The sequence below is a fragment of the Mustelus asterias genome, unplaced genomic scaffold, assembly GCF_964213995.1.
Source record: "Mustelus asterias unplaced genomic scaffold, sMusAst1.hap1.1 HAP1_SCAFFOLD_2439, whole genome shotgun sequence".
Classification (NCBI taxonomy): domain Eukaryota; kingdom Metazoa; phylum Chordata; class Chondrichthyes; order Carcharhiniformes; family Triakidae; genus Mustelus; species Mustelus asterias.
The window spans coordinates 35001-52500 of NW_027592384.1; the positions used below are offsets into that span (position 1 = coordinate 35001).

At 66.3% G+C, this 17500-nt stretch overlaps 1 protein-coding gene across 1 annotated transcript in view; it reads right to left on the reverse strand.

The window, feature by feature from the left end:
- Positions 1-17500, reverse strand: part of LOC144489688 (3 beta-hydroxysteroid dehydrogenase type 7-like) — a 22765-nt gene that overhangs the window by 2901 nt on the left and 2364 nt on the right. The window contains exons 2-5 of the mRNA XM_078207544.1: positions 15801-15956; positions 3041-3149; positions 1466-1565; positions 1-160 (exon numbers count right to left, since the gene is read on the reverse strand). The exon at positions 1-160 is cut by the window's left edge and continues 3 nt beyond it. Of these exons, the coding sequence (XP_078063670.1) occupies positions 1-160; positions 1466-1565; positions 3041-3149; positions 15801-15956 (525 nt within the window). The remainder of the gene's footprint in view (positions 161-1465; positions 1566-3040; positions 3150-15800; positions 15957-17500) is intronic.

The following is a 17500-nucleotide window of genomic DNA, read 5'->3' on the forward strand; positions in this document are numbered from 1 at the left end:
CATACACGCGTCCCGACTGAACCGTCCGAGGTACCAGTCGAAAGAGGCGCCCTCCCCAGCTGCAGGCCTTCTGGTAAATCCCTCTCAGTAAGGAGCATTCCTCACCGTAGATACCGGTCGGTCTCAGAGCGCAGGTCGAAAGCTTCCCGCCACCGGAAACCTGGTCAGAAATACAGGAGAGACCATTTAGCGATGATTCCCCCATCTCCGACCTATCGCTCAGGCTCCGTCAACTCCCAGTCACCGTGGTAATCCCTCGACCCGAGCCCAGGCCGGGTACCAGTCAGGGATCCCATAAAAGAGGGAGTCTCTCCGTCAGGGACTCCCCTGTTAAAGTGGGAGTCTCTACGTCAGGGACCCCTGTTAAAGAGGGTGTCTCTCCGTCAGATCCCCTGTTAAAGAGGGAGTCTCTCCGTCAGGGACTCCCCTGTTAAAGAGGGAGTCTCTCCGTCAGGGACTCCCCTGTTAAAGAGGGAGTCTCTCCGTCAGGGACTCCCCTGTTAAAGAGGGAGTCTCTCCGTCAGGGACTCCCCTGTTAAAGTGGGAGTCCCTCCGTCAGGGACTCCCCTGTTAAAGAGGGAGACTCTCCGTCAGGGACTCCCCTGTTAAAGAGGGAGTCTCTCCGTCAGGGACTCCCCTGTTAAAGTGGGAGTCCCTCCGTCAGGGACTCCCCTGTTAAAGAGGGAGACTCTCCGTCAGGGACTCCCCTGTTAAAGAGGGAGTCTCTCCGTCAGGGACTCCCCTGTTAAAGAGGGAGTCTCTCCGTCAGGGACTCCTGTTAAAGAGGGAGTCTCTCCGTCAGGGACTCCTGTTAAAGAGGGAGTCTCTCCGTCAGGGACTCCTGTTAAAGAGGGAGTCTCTCTGTCAGGGACTCCTGTTAAAGAGGGAGTCTCTCCGTCAGGGGCTCCTGTTAAAGAGGGAGTCTCTCCGTCAGGGACTCCTGTTAAAGAGGGAGTCTCTCCGTCAGGGACTCCCTGTTGAAGAGGGAGTCTCTCCGTCAGGGACTCCCCTGTTAAAGAGGGAGTCTCTCCGTCAGGGACCCCTGTTAAAGAGAGAGTCTCTCCGTCAGGGACTCCTCTTAAAGAGAGAGGCTCTCCGTCAGGGACCCCTGTTAAAGAGGGAGTCTCTCCGTCAGGGACTCCCCTGTTAAAGAGGGAGTCTCTCCGTCAGGGACCCCTGTTAAAGAGGGAGTCTCTCTGTCAGGGACTCCCTGTTAAAGAGGGAGTCTCTCCGTCAGGGACTCCTGTTAAAGAGGGAGTCTCTCCGTCAGGGACCCCTGTTAAAGAGGGAGTCTCTCCGTCAGGGACTCCCTGTTACAGAGGGAGTCTCTCCGTCAGGGACTCCTGTTAAAGAGGGAGTCTCTCCGTCAGGGACTCCTGTTAAAGAGGGAGTCTCTCCGTCAGGGACCTGTGCTAACGATGGGAGAGTCCCATGGAATCATCCTTTCCGAGTTGAAGTCAGTCACCTCCATTCCATTGGCTGCCAGGATCACTTTCTCGGCAGCTGCCTTTGTGCGGGCGTAGGGGACCTCGAGGAGGATGTTGTATTTGCTTTCCTCGTTACCTCTGCGGGACAGGAAGAGAACATCACGTAAAGTAGGGTCAGGTGAAGGCCATTCAGCCCCTCAAGCCTGCTCTGTCATTCAAAACTATCTCTGGGTGGCAGAATTCCAGATTTTACCACTCCGAGTGAAGACCTGATTCCTCACCGCAATCCAAAATGGCTGACGCCTTAGCCTGGGGCCCCACCTGCTCCCCCCCCCCGCCGGCAAACCCACCCCACACTGCCTCCCCCACAATATTCCTGATTTCCCAGCCCCGGAGAATGGGGAAAGAACATTCCCATATCAAACCCCTCGGAATTGTCAATGGTTTGATGAGATCAGCTCTTGTGCGCCCAAACTCAGGACAACATGGAATTTACACAGCTTCTTCTCACGGGACAGAGTCTCGCTTCACCTCAGGGAGGTCTGACGTCTCCGTGGCCTTCCCACAGCTCACACTTCAGTCTAATATCTCAAACTTTCATCCAAGTCTCAACATTAAGGGAGCGCCGCACTGTGGGAGGGTCAGTGCTGAGGGAGCGCCGCACTGTGGGAGGGTCAGTGCTGAGGGAGTGCCGCACTGTGGGAGGGTCGGTGCTGAGGGAGTGCCGCACTGTGGGAGGGTCGGTGCTGAGGGAGCGCCGCACTGTGGGAGGGTCGGTGCTGAGGGAGTGCCGCACTGTGGGAGGGTCAGTGCTGAGGGAGCGCCGCACTGCGGGAGGGTCAGTGCTGAGGGAGCGCCGCACTGTGGGAGGGTCGGTGCTGAGGGAGTGCCGCACTGTGGGAGGGTCGGTGCTGAGGGAGCGCCGCACTGTGGGAGGGTCAGTGCTGAGGGAGCGCCGCACTGTGGGAGCGTCAATGCTGAGGGAGCGCCGCACTGTGGGAGGGTCAGTGCTGAGGGAGCGCTGCACTGTGGGAGGGTCAGTGCTGTGGGAGCGCCGCACTGTGGGAGGGTCGGTGCTGAGGGAGCGCCGCACTGTGGGAGGGTCAGTGCTGAGGGAGCGCCGCACTGTGGGAGGGTCAGTGCTGAGGGAGCGCCGCACTGTGGGAGGGTCAGTGCTGAGGGAGCGCCGCACTGTGGGAGGATCGGTGCTGAGGGAGCGCCGCACTGTGGGAGGGTCAGTGCTGAGGGAGCGCCGCACTGTGGGAGGGTCAGTGCTGAGGGAGCACCGCACTGTGGGAGGGTCAGTGCTGAGGGAGCGCCGCACTGTGGGAGGGTCAGTGCTGAGGGAGCGCCGCACTGTGGGAGGGTCAGTGCTGAGGGAGTGCCGCACTGTGGGAGGGTCAGTGCTGAGGGAGCGCCGCACTGTGGGAGGGTCAGTGCTGAGGGAGCGCCGCACTGTGGGAGGGTCAGTGCTGAGGGAGCGCCGCACTGTGGGAGGGTCAGTGCTGAGGGAGCGCCGCACTGTGGGAGGGTCAGTGCTGAGGGAGCGCCGCACTGTGGGAGGGTCAGTGCTGAGGGAGCGCCGCACTGTGGGAGGGTCAGTGCTAAATTACCGTATAAAGGGTTCCTGCCGAGTGTTTGGACCAACAACTTCCATACTGCTGGTGTAGACACAGCGACGGACGCCATTAGCGATGCAAGCCTCAATCACATGATGTGTGCCTGAAAGAGAGAGAATTATTCACAATACGACCCTCAGCACGGCCCCTCCCACAGTGCGGCGCTCCCTCAGCACTGACCCTCCCACAGTGCGGCGCTCCCTCAGCACTGACCCTCCCACAGTGCGGCGCTCCCTCAGCACTGACCCTCCCACAGTGCGGCGCTCCCTCGGCACTGACCCTCCCACAGTGCGGCGCTCCCTCAGCACCGAACCTCCCACAGTGCGGCGCTCCCTCAGCACTGACCCTCCCACAGTGCGGCGCTCCCTCAGCACCGACCCTCCCACAGTGCGGCGCTCCCTCAGCACTGACCCTCCCACAGTGCGGCGCTCCCTCAGCACCGACCCTCCCACAGTGCGGCGCTCCCTCAGCACTGACCCTCCCACAGTGCGGCGCTCCCTCAGCACCGACCCTCCCACAGTGCGGCGCTCCCTCAGCACTGACCCTCCCACAGTGCGGCGCTCCCTCAGCACTGACCCTCACACAGTGCGGCGCTCCCTCAGCACTGACCCTCCCACAGTGCGGCGCTCCCTCAGCACCGACCCTCCCACAGTGCGGCGCTCCCTCAGCACTGACCCTCCCACAGTGCGGCGCTCCCTCAGCACTGACCCTCCCACAGTGCGGCGCTCCCTCAGCACTGACCCTCCCACAGTGCGGCGCTCCCTCAGCACCGACCCTCCCACAGTGCGGCGCTCCCTCAGCACTGACCCTCCCACAGTGCAGCACTCCCTCAGCACTGACCCTCCCACAGTGCGGCGCTCCCTCAGCACTGACCCTCCCACAGTGCGGCGCTCCCTCAGCACCGACCCTCCCACAGTGCGGCGCTCCCTCAGCACCGACCCTCCCACAGTGCGGCGCTCCCACAGCACTGACCCTCCCACAGTGCGGCGCTCCCTCAGCACTGACCCTCCCACAGTGTGGCGCTCCCTCAGCACTGACCCTCCCACAGTGTGGCGCTCCCTCAGCACTGACCCTCCCACAGTGCGGCACTCCCTCAACACCAACCCTCCCACAGTGCGGCGCTCCCTCAGCACTGACCCTCCCACAGTGCGGCGCTCCCTCAGCACTGACCCTCCCACAGTGCGGCGCTCCCTCAGCACTGAACCTCCCACAGTGCGGCGCTCCCTCAGCACTGACACTCCCACAGTGCGGCGCTCCCTCAGCACCGACCCTCCCACAGTGCGGCGCTCCCTCAGCACCGACCCTCCCACAGTACGGCGCTCCCTCAGCACTGAACCTCCCACAGTGCGGCGCTCCCTCAGCACTGACCCTCCCACAGTGCGGCGCTCCCTCAGCACTGACCCTCCCACAGTGCGGCGCTCCCTCAGCACTGACCCTCCCACAGTGCGGCGCTCCCTCAGCACTGACCCTCCGACAGTGCGGCGCTCCCTCAGCACCAACCCTCCCACAGTGCGGCGCTCCCTCAGCACTGACCCTCCCACAGTGCGGCGCTCCCTCAGCACTGACGCTCCCACAGTGCGGCGCTCCCTCAGCACTGACCCTCCCACAGTGCCGCGCTCCCTCAGCACTGACCCTCCCACAGTGCGGCGCTCCCTCAGCACTGACCCTCCCACAGTGCGGCACTCCCTCAGCACTGACCCTCCCCACAGTGCGGCACTCCCTCAGCACTGACGCTCCCACAGTGCGGCGCTCCCTCAGCACTGACCCTCCCACAGTGCTGCGCTCCCTCAGCACTGACCCTCCCACAGTGCGGCGCTCCCTCAGCACTGACCCTCCCACAGTGCGGCACTCACTCAGCACTGACCCTCCCACAGTGCGGCACTCCCTCAGCACTGACTCTCCCACAGTGCGGCACTCCCTCAGCACTGACCCTCCCACAGTGCGGCGCCCCCTCAGCACTGACCCTCCCACAGTGCGGCGCTCCCTCAGCGCCGACCCTCCCACAGTGCGGCGCTCCCTCAGCACTGACCCTCCCACAGTGCGGCGCTCCCTCAGCACTGACCCTCCCACAGTGCGGCGCTCCCTCAGCACTGACCCTCCCACAGTGCGGCGCTCCCTCAGCACTGACCCTCCCACAGTGCGGCGCTCCCTCAGCACTGACCCTCCCACAGTGCGGCACTCCCCCAGCACTGACCCTCCCCCAGTGCGGCACTCCCTCAGCACTGACCCTCCCACAGTGCGGCGCTCCCTCAGCACTGACCCTCCCACAGTGCGGCGCTCCCTCAGCACCGACCCTCCCACAGTGCGGCGCTCCCTTAGCACCGACCCTCCCACAGTGCGGCGCTCCCTCAGCACTGACCCTCCCACAGTGCGGCGCTCCCTCAGCACTGACCCTCCCACAGTGCGGCGCTCCCTCAGCACTGACCCTCCCACAGTGCGGCGCTCCCTCAGCACTGACCCTCCCACAGTGCGGCACTCCCCCAGCACTGACCCTCCCCCAGTGCGGCACTCCCTCAGCACTGACCCTCCCACAGTGCGGCGCTCCCTCAGCACTGACCCTCCCACAGTGCGGCGCTCCCTCAGCACCGACCCTCCCACAGTGCGGCGCTCCCTTAGCACCGACCCTCCCACAGTGCGGCGCTCCCTCAGCACTGACCCTCCCACAGTGCGGCGCTCCCTCAGCACTGACCCTCCCACAGTGCGGCGCTCCCTCAGCACTGACCCTCCCACAGTGCGGCGCTCCCTCAGCACTGACCCTCCCACAGTGCGGCGCTCCCTCAGCACTGACCCTCCCACAGTGCGGCGCTCCCTCAGCACTGACCCTCCCACAGTGCGGCGCTCCCTCAGCACTGACCCTCCCACAGTGCGGCGCTCCCTCAGCACCGACCCTCCCACAGTGCGGCACTCCCTCAGCACTGACCCTCCCACAGTGCGGCGCTCCCTCAGCACTGACCCTCCCACAGTGCGGCGCTCCCTCAGCACTGACCCTCCCACAGTGCGGCGCTCCCTCAGCCCTGACCCTCCCACAGTGCGGCGCTCCCTCAGCACTGACCCTCCCACAGTGCGGCGCTCCCTCAGCACTGACCCTCCAACAGTGCGGCGCTCCCTCAGCACTGACTCTCCCACAGTGCGGCGCTCCCTCAGCACTGACCCTCCCACAGTGCGGCGCTCCCTCAGCACTGACCCTCCCACAGTGCGGCGCTCCCTCAGCACTGACCCTCCCACAGTGCGGCGCTCCCTCAGCACTGACCCTCCCACAGTGCGGCGCTCCCTCAGCACTGAACCTCCCACAGTGCGGCGCTCCCTCAGCACTGACACTCCCACAGTGCGGCGCTCCCTCAGCACCGACCCTCCCACAGTGCGGCGCTCCCTCAGCACCGACCCTCCCACAGTACGGCGCTCCCTCAGCACTGAACCTCCCACAGTGCGGCGCTCCCTCAGCACTGACCCTCCCACAGTGCGGCGCTCCCTCAGCACTGACCCTCCCACAGTGCGGCGCTCCCTCAGCACTGACCCTCCCACAGTGCGGCGCTCCCTCAGCACTGACCCTCCGACAGTGCGGCGCTCCCTCAGCACCAACCCTCCCACAGTGCGGCGCTCCCTCAGCACTGACCCTCCCACAGTGCGGCGCTCCCTCAGCACTGACGCTCCCACAGTGCGGCGCTCCCTCAGCACTGACCCTCCCACAGTGCCGCGCTCCCTCAGCACTGACCCTCCCACAGTGCGGCGCTCCCTCAGCACTGACCCTCCCACAGTGCGGCACTCCCTCAGCACTGACCCTCCCCACAGTGCGGCACTCCCTCAGCACTGACGCTCCCACAGTGCGGCGCTCCCTCAGCACTGACCCTCCCACAGTGCTGCGCTCCCTCAGCACTGACCCTCCCACAGTGCGGCGCTCCCTCAGCACTGACCCTCCCACAGTGCGGCACTCACTCAGCACTGACCCTCCCACAGTGCGGCACTCCCTCAGCACTGACTCTCCCACAGTGCGGCACTCCCTCAGCACTGACCCTCCCACAGTGCGGCGCCCCCTCAGCACTGACCCTCCCACAGTGCGGCGCTCCCTCAGCGCCGACCCTCCCACAGTGCGGCGCTCCCTCAGCACTGACCCTCCCACAGTGCGGCGCTCCCTCAGCACTGACCCTCCCACAGTGCGGCGCTCCCTCAGCACTGACCCTCCCACAGTGCGGCGCTCCCTCAGCACTGACCCTCCCACAGTGCGGCGCTCCCTCAGCACTGACCCTCCCACAGTGCGGCACTCCCCCAGCACTGACCCTCCCCCAGTGCGGCACTCCCTCAGCACTGACCCTCCCACAGTGCGGCGCTCCCTCAGCACTGACCCTCCCACAGTGCGGCGCTCCCTCAGCACCGACCCTCCCACAGTGCGGCGCTCCCTTAGCACCGACCCTCCCACAGTGCGGCGCTCCCTCAGCACTGACCCTCCCACAGTGCGGCGCTCCCTCAGCACTGACCCTCCCACAGTGCGGCGCTCCCTCAGCACTGACCCTCCCACAGTGCGGCGCTCCCTCAGCACTGACCCTCCCACAGTGCGGCACTCCCCCAGCACTGACCCTCCCCCAGTGCGGCACTCCCTCAGCACTGACCCTCCCACAGTGCGGCGCTCCCTCAGCACTGACCCTCCCACAGTGCGGCGCTCCCTCAGCACCGACCCTCCCACAGTGCGGCGCTCCCTTAGCACCGACCCTCCCACAGTGCGGCGCTCCCTCAGCACTGACCCTCCCACAGTGCGGCGCTCCCTCAGCACTGACCCTCCCACAGTGCGGCGCTCCCTCAGCACTGACCCTCCCACAGTGCGGCGCTCCCTCAGCACTGACCCTCCCACAGTGCGGCGCTCCCTCAGCACTGACCCTCCCACAGTGCGGCGCTCCCTCAGCACTGACCCTCCCACAGTGCGGCGCTCCCTCAGCACTGACCCTCCCACAGTGCGGCGCTCCCTCAGCACCGACCCTCCCACAGTGCGGCGCTCCCTCAGCACTGACCCTCCCACAGTGCGGCGCTCCCTCAGCACTGACCCTCCCACAGTGCGGCGCTCCCTCAGCACTGACCCTCCCACAGTGCGGCGCTCCCTCAGCACTGACCCTCCCACAGTGCGGCGCTCCCTCAGCACTGACCCTCCCACAGTGCGGCGCTCCCTCAGCACTGACCCTCCAACAGTGCGGCGCTCCCTCAGCACTGACTCTCCCACAGTGCGGCGCTCCCTCAGCACTGACCCTCCCACAGTGCGGCGCTCCCTCAGCACTGACCCTCCCACAGTGCGGCGCTCCCTCAGCACCGACCCTCCCACAGTGCGGCGCTCCCTCAGCACTGACCCTCCCACAGTGCGGCGCTCCCTCAGCACTGACCCTCCCACAGTGCGGCGCTCCCTCAGCACTGACCCTCCACAGTGCGGCGCTCCCTCAGCACTGACTCTCCCACAGTGCGGCGCTCCCTCAGCACTGACCCTCCCACAGTGCGGCGCTCCCTCAGCACTGACTCTCCCACAGTGCGGCGCTCCCTCAGCACCGACCCTCCCACAGTGCGGCACTCCCTCAGCACTGACCCTCCCACAGTGCGGCGCTCCCTCAGCACTGACCCTCCCACAGTGCGGCGCTCCCTCAGCTCTGACCCTCCCACAGTGCGGCGCTCCCTCAGCCCTGACCCTCCCACAGTGCGGCGCTCCCTCAGCACTGACCCTCCCACAGTGCGGCGCTCCCTCAGCACTGACCCTCCAACAGTGCGGCGCTCCCTCAGCACTGACTCTCCCACAGTGCGGCGCTCCCTCAGCACTGACCCTCCCACAGTGCGGCGCTCCCTCAGCACTGACCCTCCCACAGTGCGGCGCTCCCTCAGCACTGACCCTCCCACAGTGCGGCGCTCCCTCAGCACTGACCCTCCCACAGTGCGGCGCTCCCTCAGCACTGAACCTCCCACAGTGCGGCGCTCCCTCAGCACTGACACTCCCACAGTGCGGCGCTCCCTCAGCACCGACCCTCCCACAGTGCGGCGCTCCCTCAGCACCGACCCTCCCACAGTACGGCGCTCCCTCAGCACTGAACCTCCCACAGTGCGGCGCTCCCTCAGCACTGACCCTCCCACAGTGCGGCGCTCCCTCAGCACTGACCCTCCCACAGTGCGGCGCTCCCTCAGCACTGACCCTCCCACAGTGCGGCGCTCCCTCAGCACTGACCCTCCGACAGTGCGGCGCTCCCTCAGCACCAACCCTCCCACAGTGCGGCGCTCCCTCAGCACTGACCCTCCCACAGTGCGGCGCTCCCTCAGCACTGACGCTCCCACAGTGCGGCGCTCCCTCAGCACTGACCCTCCCACAGTGCCGCGCTCCCTCAGCACTGACCCTCCCACAGTGCGGCGCTCCCTCAGCACTGACCCTCCCACAGTGCGGCACTCCCTCAGCACTGACCCTCCCCACAGTGCGGCACTCCCTCAGCACTGACGCTCCCACAGTGCGGCGCTCCCTCAGCACTGACCCTCCCACAGTGCGGCGCTCCCTCAGCACTGACCCTCCCACAGTGCGGCGCTCCCTCAGCACTGACCCTCCCACAGTGCGGCACTCACTCAGCACTGACCCTCCCACAGTGCGGCACTCCCTCAGCACTGACTCTCCCACAGTGCGGCACTCCCTCAGCACTGACCCTCCCACAGTGCGGCGCCCCCTCAGCACTGACCCTCCCACAGTGCGGCGCTCCCTCAGCGCCGACCCTCCCACAGTGCGGCGCTCCCTCAGCACTGACCCTCCCACAGTGCGGCGCTCCCTCAGCACTGACCCTCCCACAGTGCGGCGCTCCCTCAGCACTGACCCTCCCACAGTGCGGCGCTCCCTCAGCACTGACCCTCCCACAGTGCGGCGCTCCCTCAGCACTGACCCTCCCACAGTGCGGCACTCCCCCAGCACTGACCCTCCCCCAGTGCGGCACTCCCTCAGCACTGACCCTCCCACAGTGCGGCGCTCCCTCAGCACTGACCCTCCCACAGTGCGGCGCTCCCTCAGCACCGACCCTCCCACAGTGCGGCGCTCCCTTAGCACCGACCCTCCCACAGTGCGGCGCTCCCTCAGCACTGACCCTCCCACAGTGCGGCGCTCCCTCAGCACTGACCCTCCCACAGTGCGGCGCTCCCTCAGCACTGACCCTCCCACAGTGCGGCGCTCCCTCAGCACTGACCCTCCCACAGTGCGGCACTCCCCCAGCACTGACCCTCCCCCAGTGCGGCACTCCCTCAGCACTGACCCTCCCACAGTGCGGCGCTCCCTCAGCACTGACCCTCCCACAGTGCGGCGCTCCCTCAGCACCGACCCTCCCACAGTGCGGCGCTCCCTTAGCACCGACCCTCCCACAGTGCGGCGCTCCCTCAGCACTGACCCTCCCACAGTGCGGCGCTCCCTCAGCACTGACCCTCCCACAGTGCGGCGCTCCCTCAGCACTGACCCTCCCACAGTGCGGCGCTCCCTCAACACTGACCCTCCCACAGTGCGGCGCTCCCTCAGCACTGACCCTCCCACAGTGCGGCGCTCCCTCAGCACTGACCCTCCCACAGTGCGGCGCTCCCTCAGCACTGACCCTCCCACAGTGCGGCGCTCCCTCAGCACCGACCCTCCCACAGTGCGGCACTCCCTCAGCACTGACCCTCCCACAGTGCGGCGCTCCCTCAGCACTGACCCTCCCACAGTGCGGCGCTCCCTCAGCACTGACCCTCCCACAGTGCGGCGCTCCCTCAGCCCTGACCCTCCCACAGTGCGGCGCTCCCTCAGCACTGACCCTCCCACAGTGCGGCGCTCCCTCAGCACTGACCCTCCAACAGTGCGGCGCTCCCTCAGCACTGACTCTCCCACAGTGCGGCGCTCCCTCAGCACTGACCCTCCCACAGTGCGGCGCTCCCTCAGCACTGACCCTCCCACAGTGCGGCGCTCCCTCAGCACCGACCCTCCCACAGTGCGGCGCTCCCTCAGCACTGACCCTCCCACAGTGCGGCGCTCCCTCAGCACTGACCCTCCCACAGTGCGGCGCTCCCTCAGCACCGACCCTCCCACAGTGCGGCGCTCCCTCAGCACTGACTCTCCCACAGTGCGGCGCTCCCTCAGCACTGACCCTCCCACAGTGCGGCACTCCCTCAGCACTGACCCTCCCACAGTGCGGCGCTCCCTCAGCACCGACCCTCCCACAGTGCGGCGCTCCCTCAGCACTGACCCTCCCACAGTGCGGCGCTCCCTCAGCACTGACCCTCCCACAGTGCGGCGCTCCCTCAGCACTGACCCTCCCACAGTGCGGCGCTCCCTCAGCACTGACCCTCCCACAGTGCGGCGCTCCCTCAGCACTGACCCTCCCACAGTGCGGCGCTCCCTCAGCACTGACCCTCCCACAGTGCGGCACTCCCTCAGCACCGACCCTCCCACAGTGCGGTGCTCCCTCAGCACTGACCCTCCCACAGTGCGGCACTCCCTCAGCACTGACCCTCCCACAGTGCGGCGCTCCCTCAGCACTGACCCTCCCACAGTGCGGCGCTCCCTCAGCACTGACCCTCCCACAGTGCGGCGCTCCCTCAGCACTGACCCTCCCACAGTGCGGCGCTCCCTCAGCACTGACCCTCCCACAGTGCGGCGCTCGCTCAGCACTGACCCTCCCACAGTGCGGCGCTCCCTCAGCACCGACCCTCCCACAGTGCGGCGCTCCCTCAGCACCGACCCTCCCACAGTGCGGCGCTCCCTCAGCACCGACCCTCCCACAGTGCGGCACTCCCTCAGCTCTGACCCTCCCACAGTGCGGCGCTCCCTCAGCACCGACCCTCCCACAGTGCGGCGCTCCCTCAGCACTGACCCTCCCACAGTGCGGCGCTCCCTCAGCACTGACCCTCCCACAGTGCGGCGCTCCCTTAGCACTGACCCTCCCACAGTGCGGCGCTCCCTTAGCACTGACCCTCCCACAGTGCGGCGCTCCCTTAGCACTGACCCTCCCACAGTGCGGCGCTCCCTTAGCACTGACCCTCCCACAGTGCGGCGCTCCCTCAGCACTGACCCTCCCACAGTGCGGCGCTCCCTCAGCACTGACCCTCCCACAGTGCGGCGCTCCCTCAGCACTGACCCTCCCACAGTGCGGCGCTCCCTCAGCACTGACCCTCCCACAGTGCGGCACTCCCTCAGCACTGACCCTCCCACAGTGCGGCGCTCCCTCAGCACCGACCCTCCCACAGTGCGGCGCTCCCTCAGCACTGACCCTCCCACAGTGCCGCGCTCCCTCAGCACTGACCCTCCCACAGTGCGGCGCTCCCTCAGCACTGACCCTCCCACAGTGCGGCGCTCCCTCAGCACTGACCCTCCCACAGTGCGGCGCTCCCTCAGCACTGACCCTCCCACAGTGCGGCGCTCCCTCAGCACTGACCCTCCCACAGTGCGGCACTCCCTCAGCACTGACCCTCCCACAGTGCGGTGCTCCCTCAGCACTGACCCTCCCACAGTGCGGCACTCCCTCAGCACTGACCCTCCCACAGTGCGGCGCTCCCTCAGCACTGACCCTCCCACAGTGCGGCGCTCCCTCAGCACTGACCCTCCCACAGTGCGGCGCTCCCTCAGCACTGACCCTCCCACAGTGCGGCGCTCCCTCAGCACTGACCCTCCCACAGTGCGGCGCTCGCTCAGCACTGACCCTCCCACAGTGCGGCGCTCCCTCAGCACCGACCCTCCCACAGTGCGGCGCTCCCTCAGCACCGACCCTCCCACAGTGCGGCGCTCCCTCAGCACCGACCCTCCCACAGTGCGGCACTCCCTCAGCTCTGACCCTCCCACAGTGCGGCGCTCCCTCAGCACCGACCCTCCCACAGTGCGGCGCTCCCTCAGCACTGACCCTCCCACAGTGCGGCGCTCCCTCAGCACTGACCCTCCCACAGTGCGGCGCTCCCTTAGCACTGACCCTCCCACAGTGCGGCGCTCCCTTAGCACTGACCCTCCCACAGTGCGGCGCTCCCTTAGCACTGACCCTCCCACAGTGCGGCGCTCCCTTAGCACTGACCCTCCCACAGTGCGGCGCTCCCTCAGCACTGACCCTCCCACAGTGCGGCGCTCCCTCAGCACCGACCCTCCCACAGTGCGGCACTCCCTCAGCTCTGACCCTCCCACAGTGCGGCGCTCCCTCAGCACCGACCCTCCCACAGTGCGGCGCTCCCTCAGCACTGACCCTCCCACAGTGCGGCGCTCCCTCAGCACTGACCCTCCCACAGTGCGGCGCTCCCTTAGCACTGACCCTCCCACAGTGCGGCGCTCCCTTAGCACTGACCCTCCCACAGTGCGGCGCTCCCTTAGCACTGACCCTCCCACAGTGCGGCGCTCCCTCAGCACCGACCCTCCCACAGTGCGGCGCTCCCTCAGCACTGACCTCCCACAGTGCGGCGCTCCCTCAGCACTGACCCTCCCACAGTGCGGCACTCCCTCAGCACTGACCCTCCCACAGTGCGGCGCTCCCTCAGCACTGACCCTCCCACAGTGTGGCGCTCCCTCAGCACTGACCCTCCCACAGTGCGGCGCTCCCTCAGCACTGACCCTCCCACAGTGCGGCGCTCCCTCAGCACCGACCCTCCCACAGTGCGGCGCTCCCTCAGCACTGACCCTCCCACAGTGCGGCGCTCCCTCAGCACTGACCCTCCCACAGTGCGGCGCTCCCTCAGCACCGACCCTCCCACAGTGCGGCGCTCCCTCAGCACTGACCCTCCCACAGTGCGGCGCTCCCTCAGCACCGACCCTCCCACAGTGCGGCGCTCCCTCAGCACCGACCCTCCCACAGTGCGGCGCTCCCTCAGCACTGATCCTCCCACAGTGCGGCGCTCCCTCAGCACCGACCCTCCCACAGTGCGGCGCTCCCTCAGCACTGACCCTCCCACAGTGCGGCGCTCCCTTAGCACTGACCCTCCCACAGTGCGGCGCTCCCTCAGCACTGACCCTCCCACAGTGCGGCGCTCCCTCAGCACTGACCCTCCCACAGTGCGGCGCTCCCTCAGCACCGACCCTCCCACAGTGCGGCGCTCCCTCAGCACCGACCCTCCCACAGTGCGGCGCTCCCTCAGCACTGACCCTCCCACAGTGCGGCGCTCCCTCAGCACTGACCCTCCCACAGTGCGGCGCTCCCTCAGCACCGACCCTCACACAGTGCGGCGCTCCCTCAGCACTGACCCTCCCACAGTGCGGCGCTCCCTCAGCACTGACCCTCCCACAGTGCGGCGCTCCCTCAGCACTGACCCTCCCACAGTGCAGCGCTCCCTCAGCACTGACCCTCCCACAGTGCGGCGCTCCCTCAGCACTGACCCTCCCACAGTGCGGCGCTCCCTCAGCACTGACCCTCCCACAGTGCGGCGCTCCCTCAGCACTGACCCTCCCACAGTGCGGCGCTCCCTCAGCATTGACCCTCCCACAGTGCGGCGCTCCCTCAGCACTGACCCTCCCACAGTGCGGCGCTCCCTCAGCACTGACCCTCCCACAGTGCGGCGCTCCCTCAGCATTGACCCTCCCACAGTGCGGCACTCCCTCAGCACTGACCCTCCCACAGTGCGGCGCTCCCTCAGCACTGACCCTCCCACAGTGCGGCACTCCCTCAGCACTGACCCTCCCACAGTGCGGCGCTCCCTCAGCATTGACCCTCCCACAGTGCGGTGCTCCCTCAGCACTGACCCTCCCACAGTGCGGCGCTCCCTCAGCACCAACTCTCCCACAGTGCGGCACTCCCTCAGCACCGACCCTCCCACAGTGCGGCGCTCCCTCAGCACCGACCCTCCCACAGTGCGGCGCTCCCTCAGCACTGACCCTCCCACAGTGCGGCGCTCCCTCAGCACTGACCCTCCCACAGTGCGGCGCTCCCTCAGCACCGACCCTCCCACAGTGCGGCGCTCCCTCAGCACTGACCCTCCCACAGTGCGGCGCTCCCTCAGCACTGACCGTCCCACAGTGCGGCACTCCCTCAGCACTGACCCTCCCACGGTGCGGCGCTCCCTCAGCACTGACCCTCCCACAGTGCGGCGCTCCCTCAGCACTGACCCTCCCACAGTGCGGCGCTCCCTCAGCACAGACCCTCCCACAGTGCGGCACTCCCTCAGCACTGACCCTCCCACAGTGCGGCGCTCCCTCAGCACTGACCCTCCCACAGTGCGGCGCTCCCTCAGCACCGACCCTCCCACAGTGCGGCGCTCCCTCAGCACTGACCCTCCCACAGTGCGGCGCTCCCTCAGCACTGACCCTCCCACAGTGCGGCACTCCCTCAGCACTGACCCTCCCACAGTGCGGCGCTCCCTCAGCACTGACCCTCCCACAGTGCGGCGCTCCCTTAGCACTGACCCTCCCACAGTGCGGCGCTCCCTCAGCACTGACCCTCCCACAGTGCGGCGCTCCCTCAGCACTGATCCTCCCACAGTGCGGTGCTCCCTCAGCACTGACCCTCCCACAGTGCGGCGCTCCCTCAGCACTGACCCTCCCACAGTGCGGCGCTCCCTCAGCACTGACCCTCCCACAGTGCGGCGCTCCCTCAGCACTGACCCTCACACAGTGCGGCGCTCCCTCAGCACTGACCCTCCCACAGTGCGGCGCTCCCTCAGCACTGACCCTCACACAGTGCGGCGCTCCCTCAGCACTGACCCTCCCACAGTGCGGCGCTCCCTCAGCACTGACCCTCCCACAGTGCGGCGCTCCCTCAGCACTGACCCTCCCACAGTGCGGCGCTCCCTCAGCACTGACCCTCACACAGTGCGGCGCTCCCTTAGCACTGACCTTGCACATTAACTTCCTCCATTGCTGCTTCAGGAACCTGGCCAAATATATCGACAATACTCGCCAGATGCATGACCACATCGACACCCTGGGTGGCTCGAATCAATTCCTCTCGGTCCCTGACATCTCCCTCCATCGCCCGCACAGTAACTGAGTCTGGCAAAGAGATCCGGAGACAATGGTAGTCACAGCCAGATACTGGAACTAATCCCACTGCCCCGCACCCTCCCCATAGCCCTGTATCAATCCCCAAACTAATCCCACTGCCCCACTCTCTCCCCATAGCCCTGTATCAATCCCCAAACTAATCCCCCAGCCCCGCTCTCTCCCCATAGCCCTGTATCAATCCCCAAACTAATCCCACTGCCCCCGCTCTCTCCCCATAGCCCTGTATCAATCCCCAAACTAATCCCACTGCCCCGCTCTCTCCCCATAGCCCAGTATCAATCCCCAAACTAATCCCACTGCCCCGCTCTCTCCCCATAGCCCTGTATCAATCCCCAAACTAATCCCCCAGCCCCGCTCTCTCCCCATAGCCCTGTATCAATCCCCAAACTAATCCCCCAGCCCCGCTCTCTCCCCATAGCCCTGTATCAATCCCCAAACTAATCCCCCAGCCCCGCTCTCTCCCCATAGCCCTGTATCAATCCCCAAACTAATCCCACTGCCCCCGCTCTCTCCCCATAGCCCTGTATCAATCCCCAAACTAATCCCACTGCCCCGCTCTCTCCCCATAGCCCAGTATCAATCCCCAAACTAATCCCACTGCCCCGCTCTCTCCCCATAGCCCTGTATCAATCCCCAAACTAATCCCACTGCCCCGCACCCTCCCCATAGCCCTGTATCAATCCCCAAACTAATCCCACTGCCCCGCTCTCTCCCCATAGCCCTGTATCAATCCCCAAACTAATCCCACTGCCCCGCTCTCTCCCCAGAGCCCTGTATCAATCCCCAAACTAATCCCACTGCCCCGCTCTCTCCCCATAGCCCTGTATCAATCCCCAAACTAATCCCACTGCCCCGCTCTCTCCCCATAGCCCTGTATCAATCCCCAAACTAATCCCACTGCCCCGCACCCTCCCCATAGCCCTGTATCAATCCCCAAACTAATCCCACTGCCCCGCTCTCTCCCCATAGCCCTGTATCAATCCCCAAACTAATCCCCCAGCCCCGCTCTCTCCCCATAGCCCTGTATCAATCCCCAAACTAATCACACTGCCCCGCTCTCTCCCCATAGCCCTGTATCAATCCCCAAACTAATCCCACTGCCCCGCTCCCTCCCCATCGCCCTGTATCAATCCCCAAACTAATCACACTGCCCCGCTCTCTCCCCATAGCCCTGTATCAATCCCCAAACTAATCCCACTGCCCCGCTCTCTCCCCATAGCCCTGTATCAATCCCCAAACTAATCCCCCAGCCCCGCTCTCTCCCCATAGCCCTGTATCAATCCCCAAACTAATCCCCCAGCCCCGCTCTCTCCCCATAGCCCTGTATCAATCCCCAAACTAATCCCACTGCCCCGCTCCCACCCCATAGCCCTGTATCAATCCCCAAACTAATCCCACTGCCCCGCTCTCTCCCCATAGCCCTGTATCAATCCCCAAACTAATCCCCCAGCCCCGCTCTCTCCCCATAGCCCTGTATCAATCCCCAAACTAATCACACTGCCCCGTTCCCTCCCCATAGCCCTGTATCAATC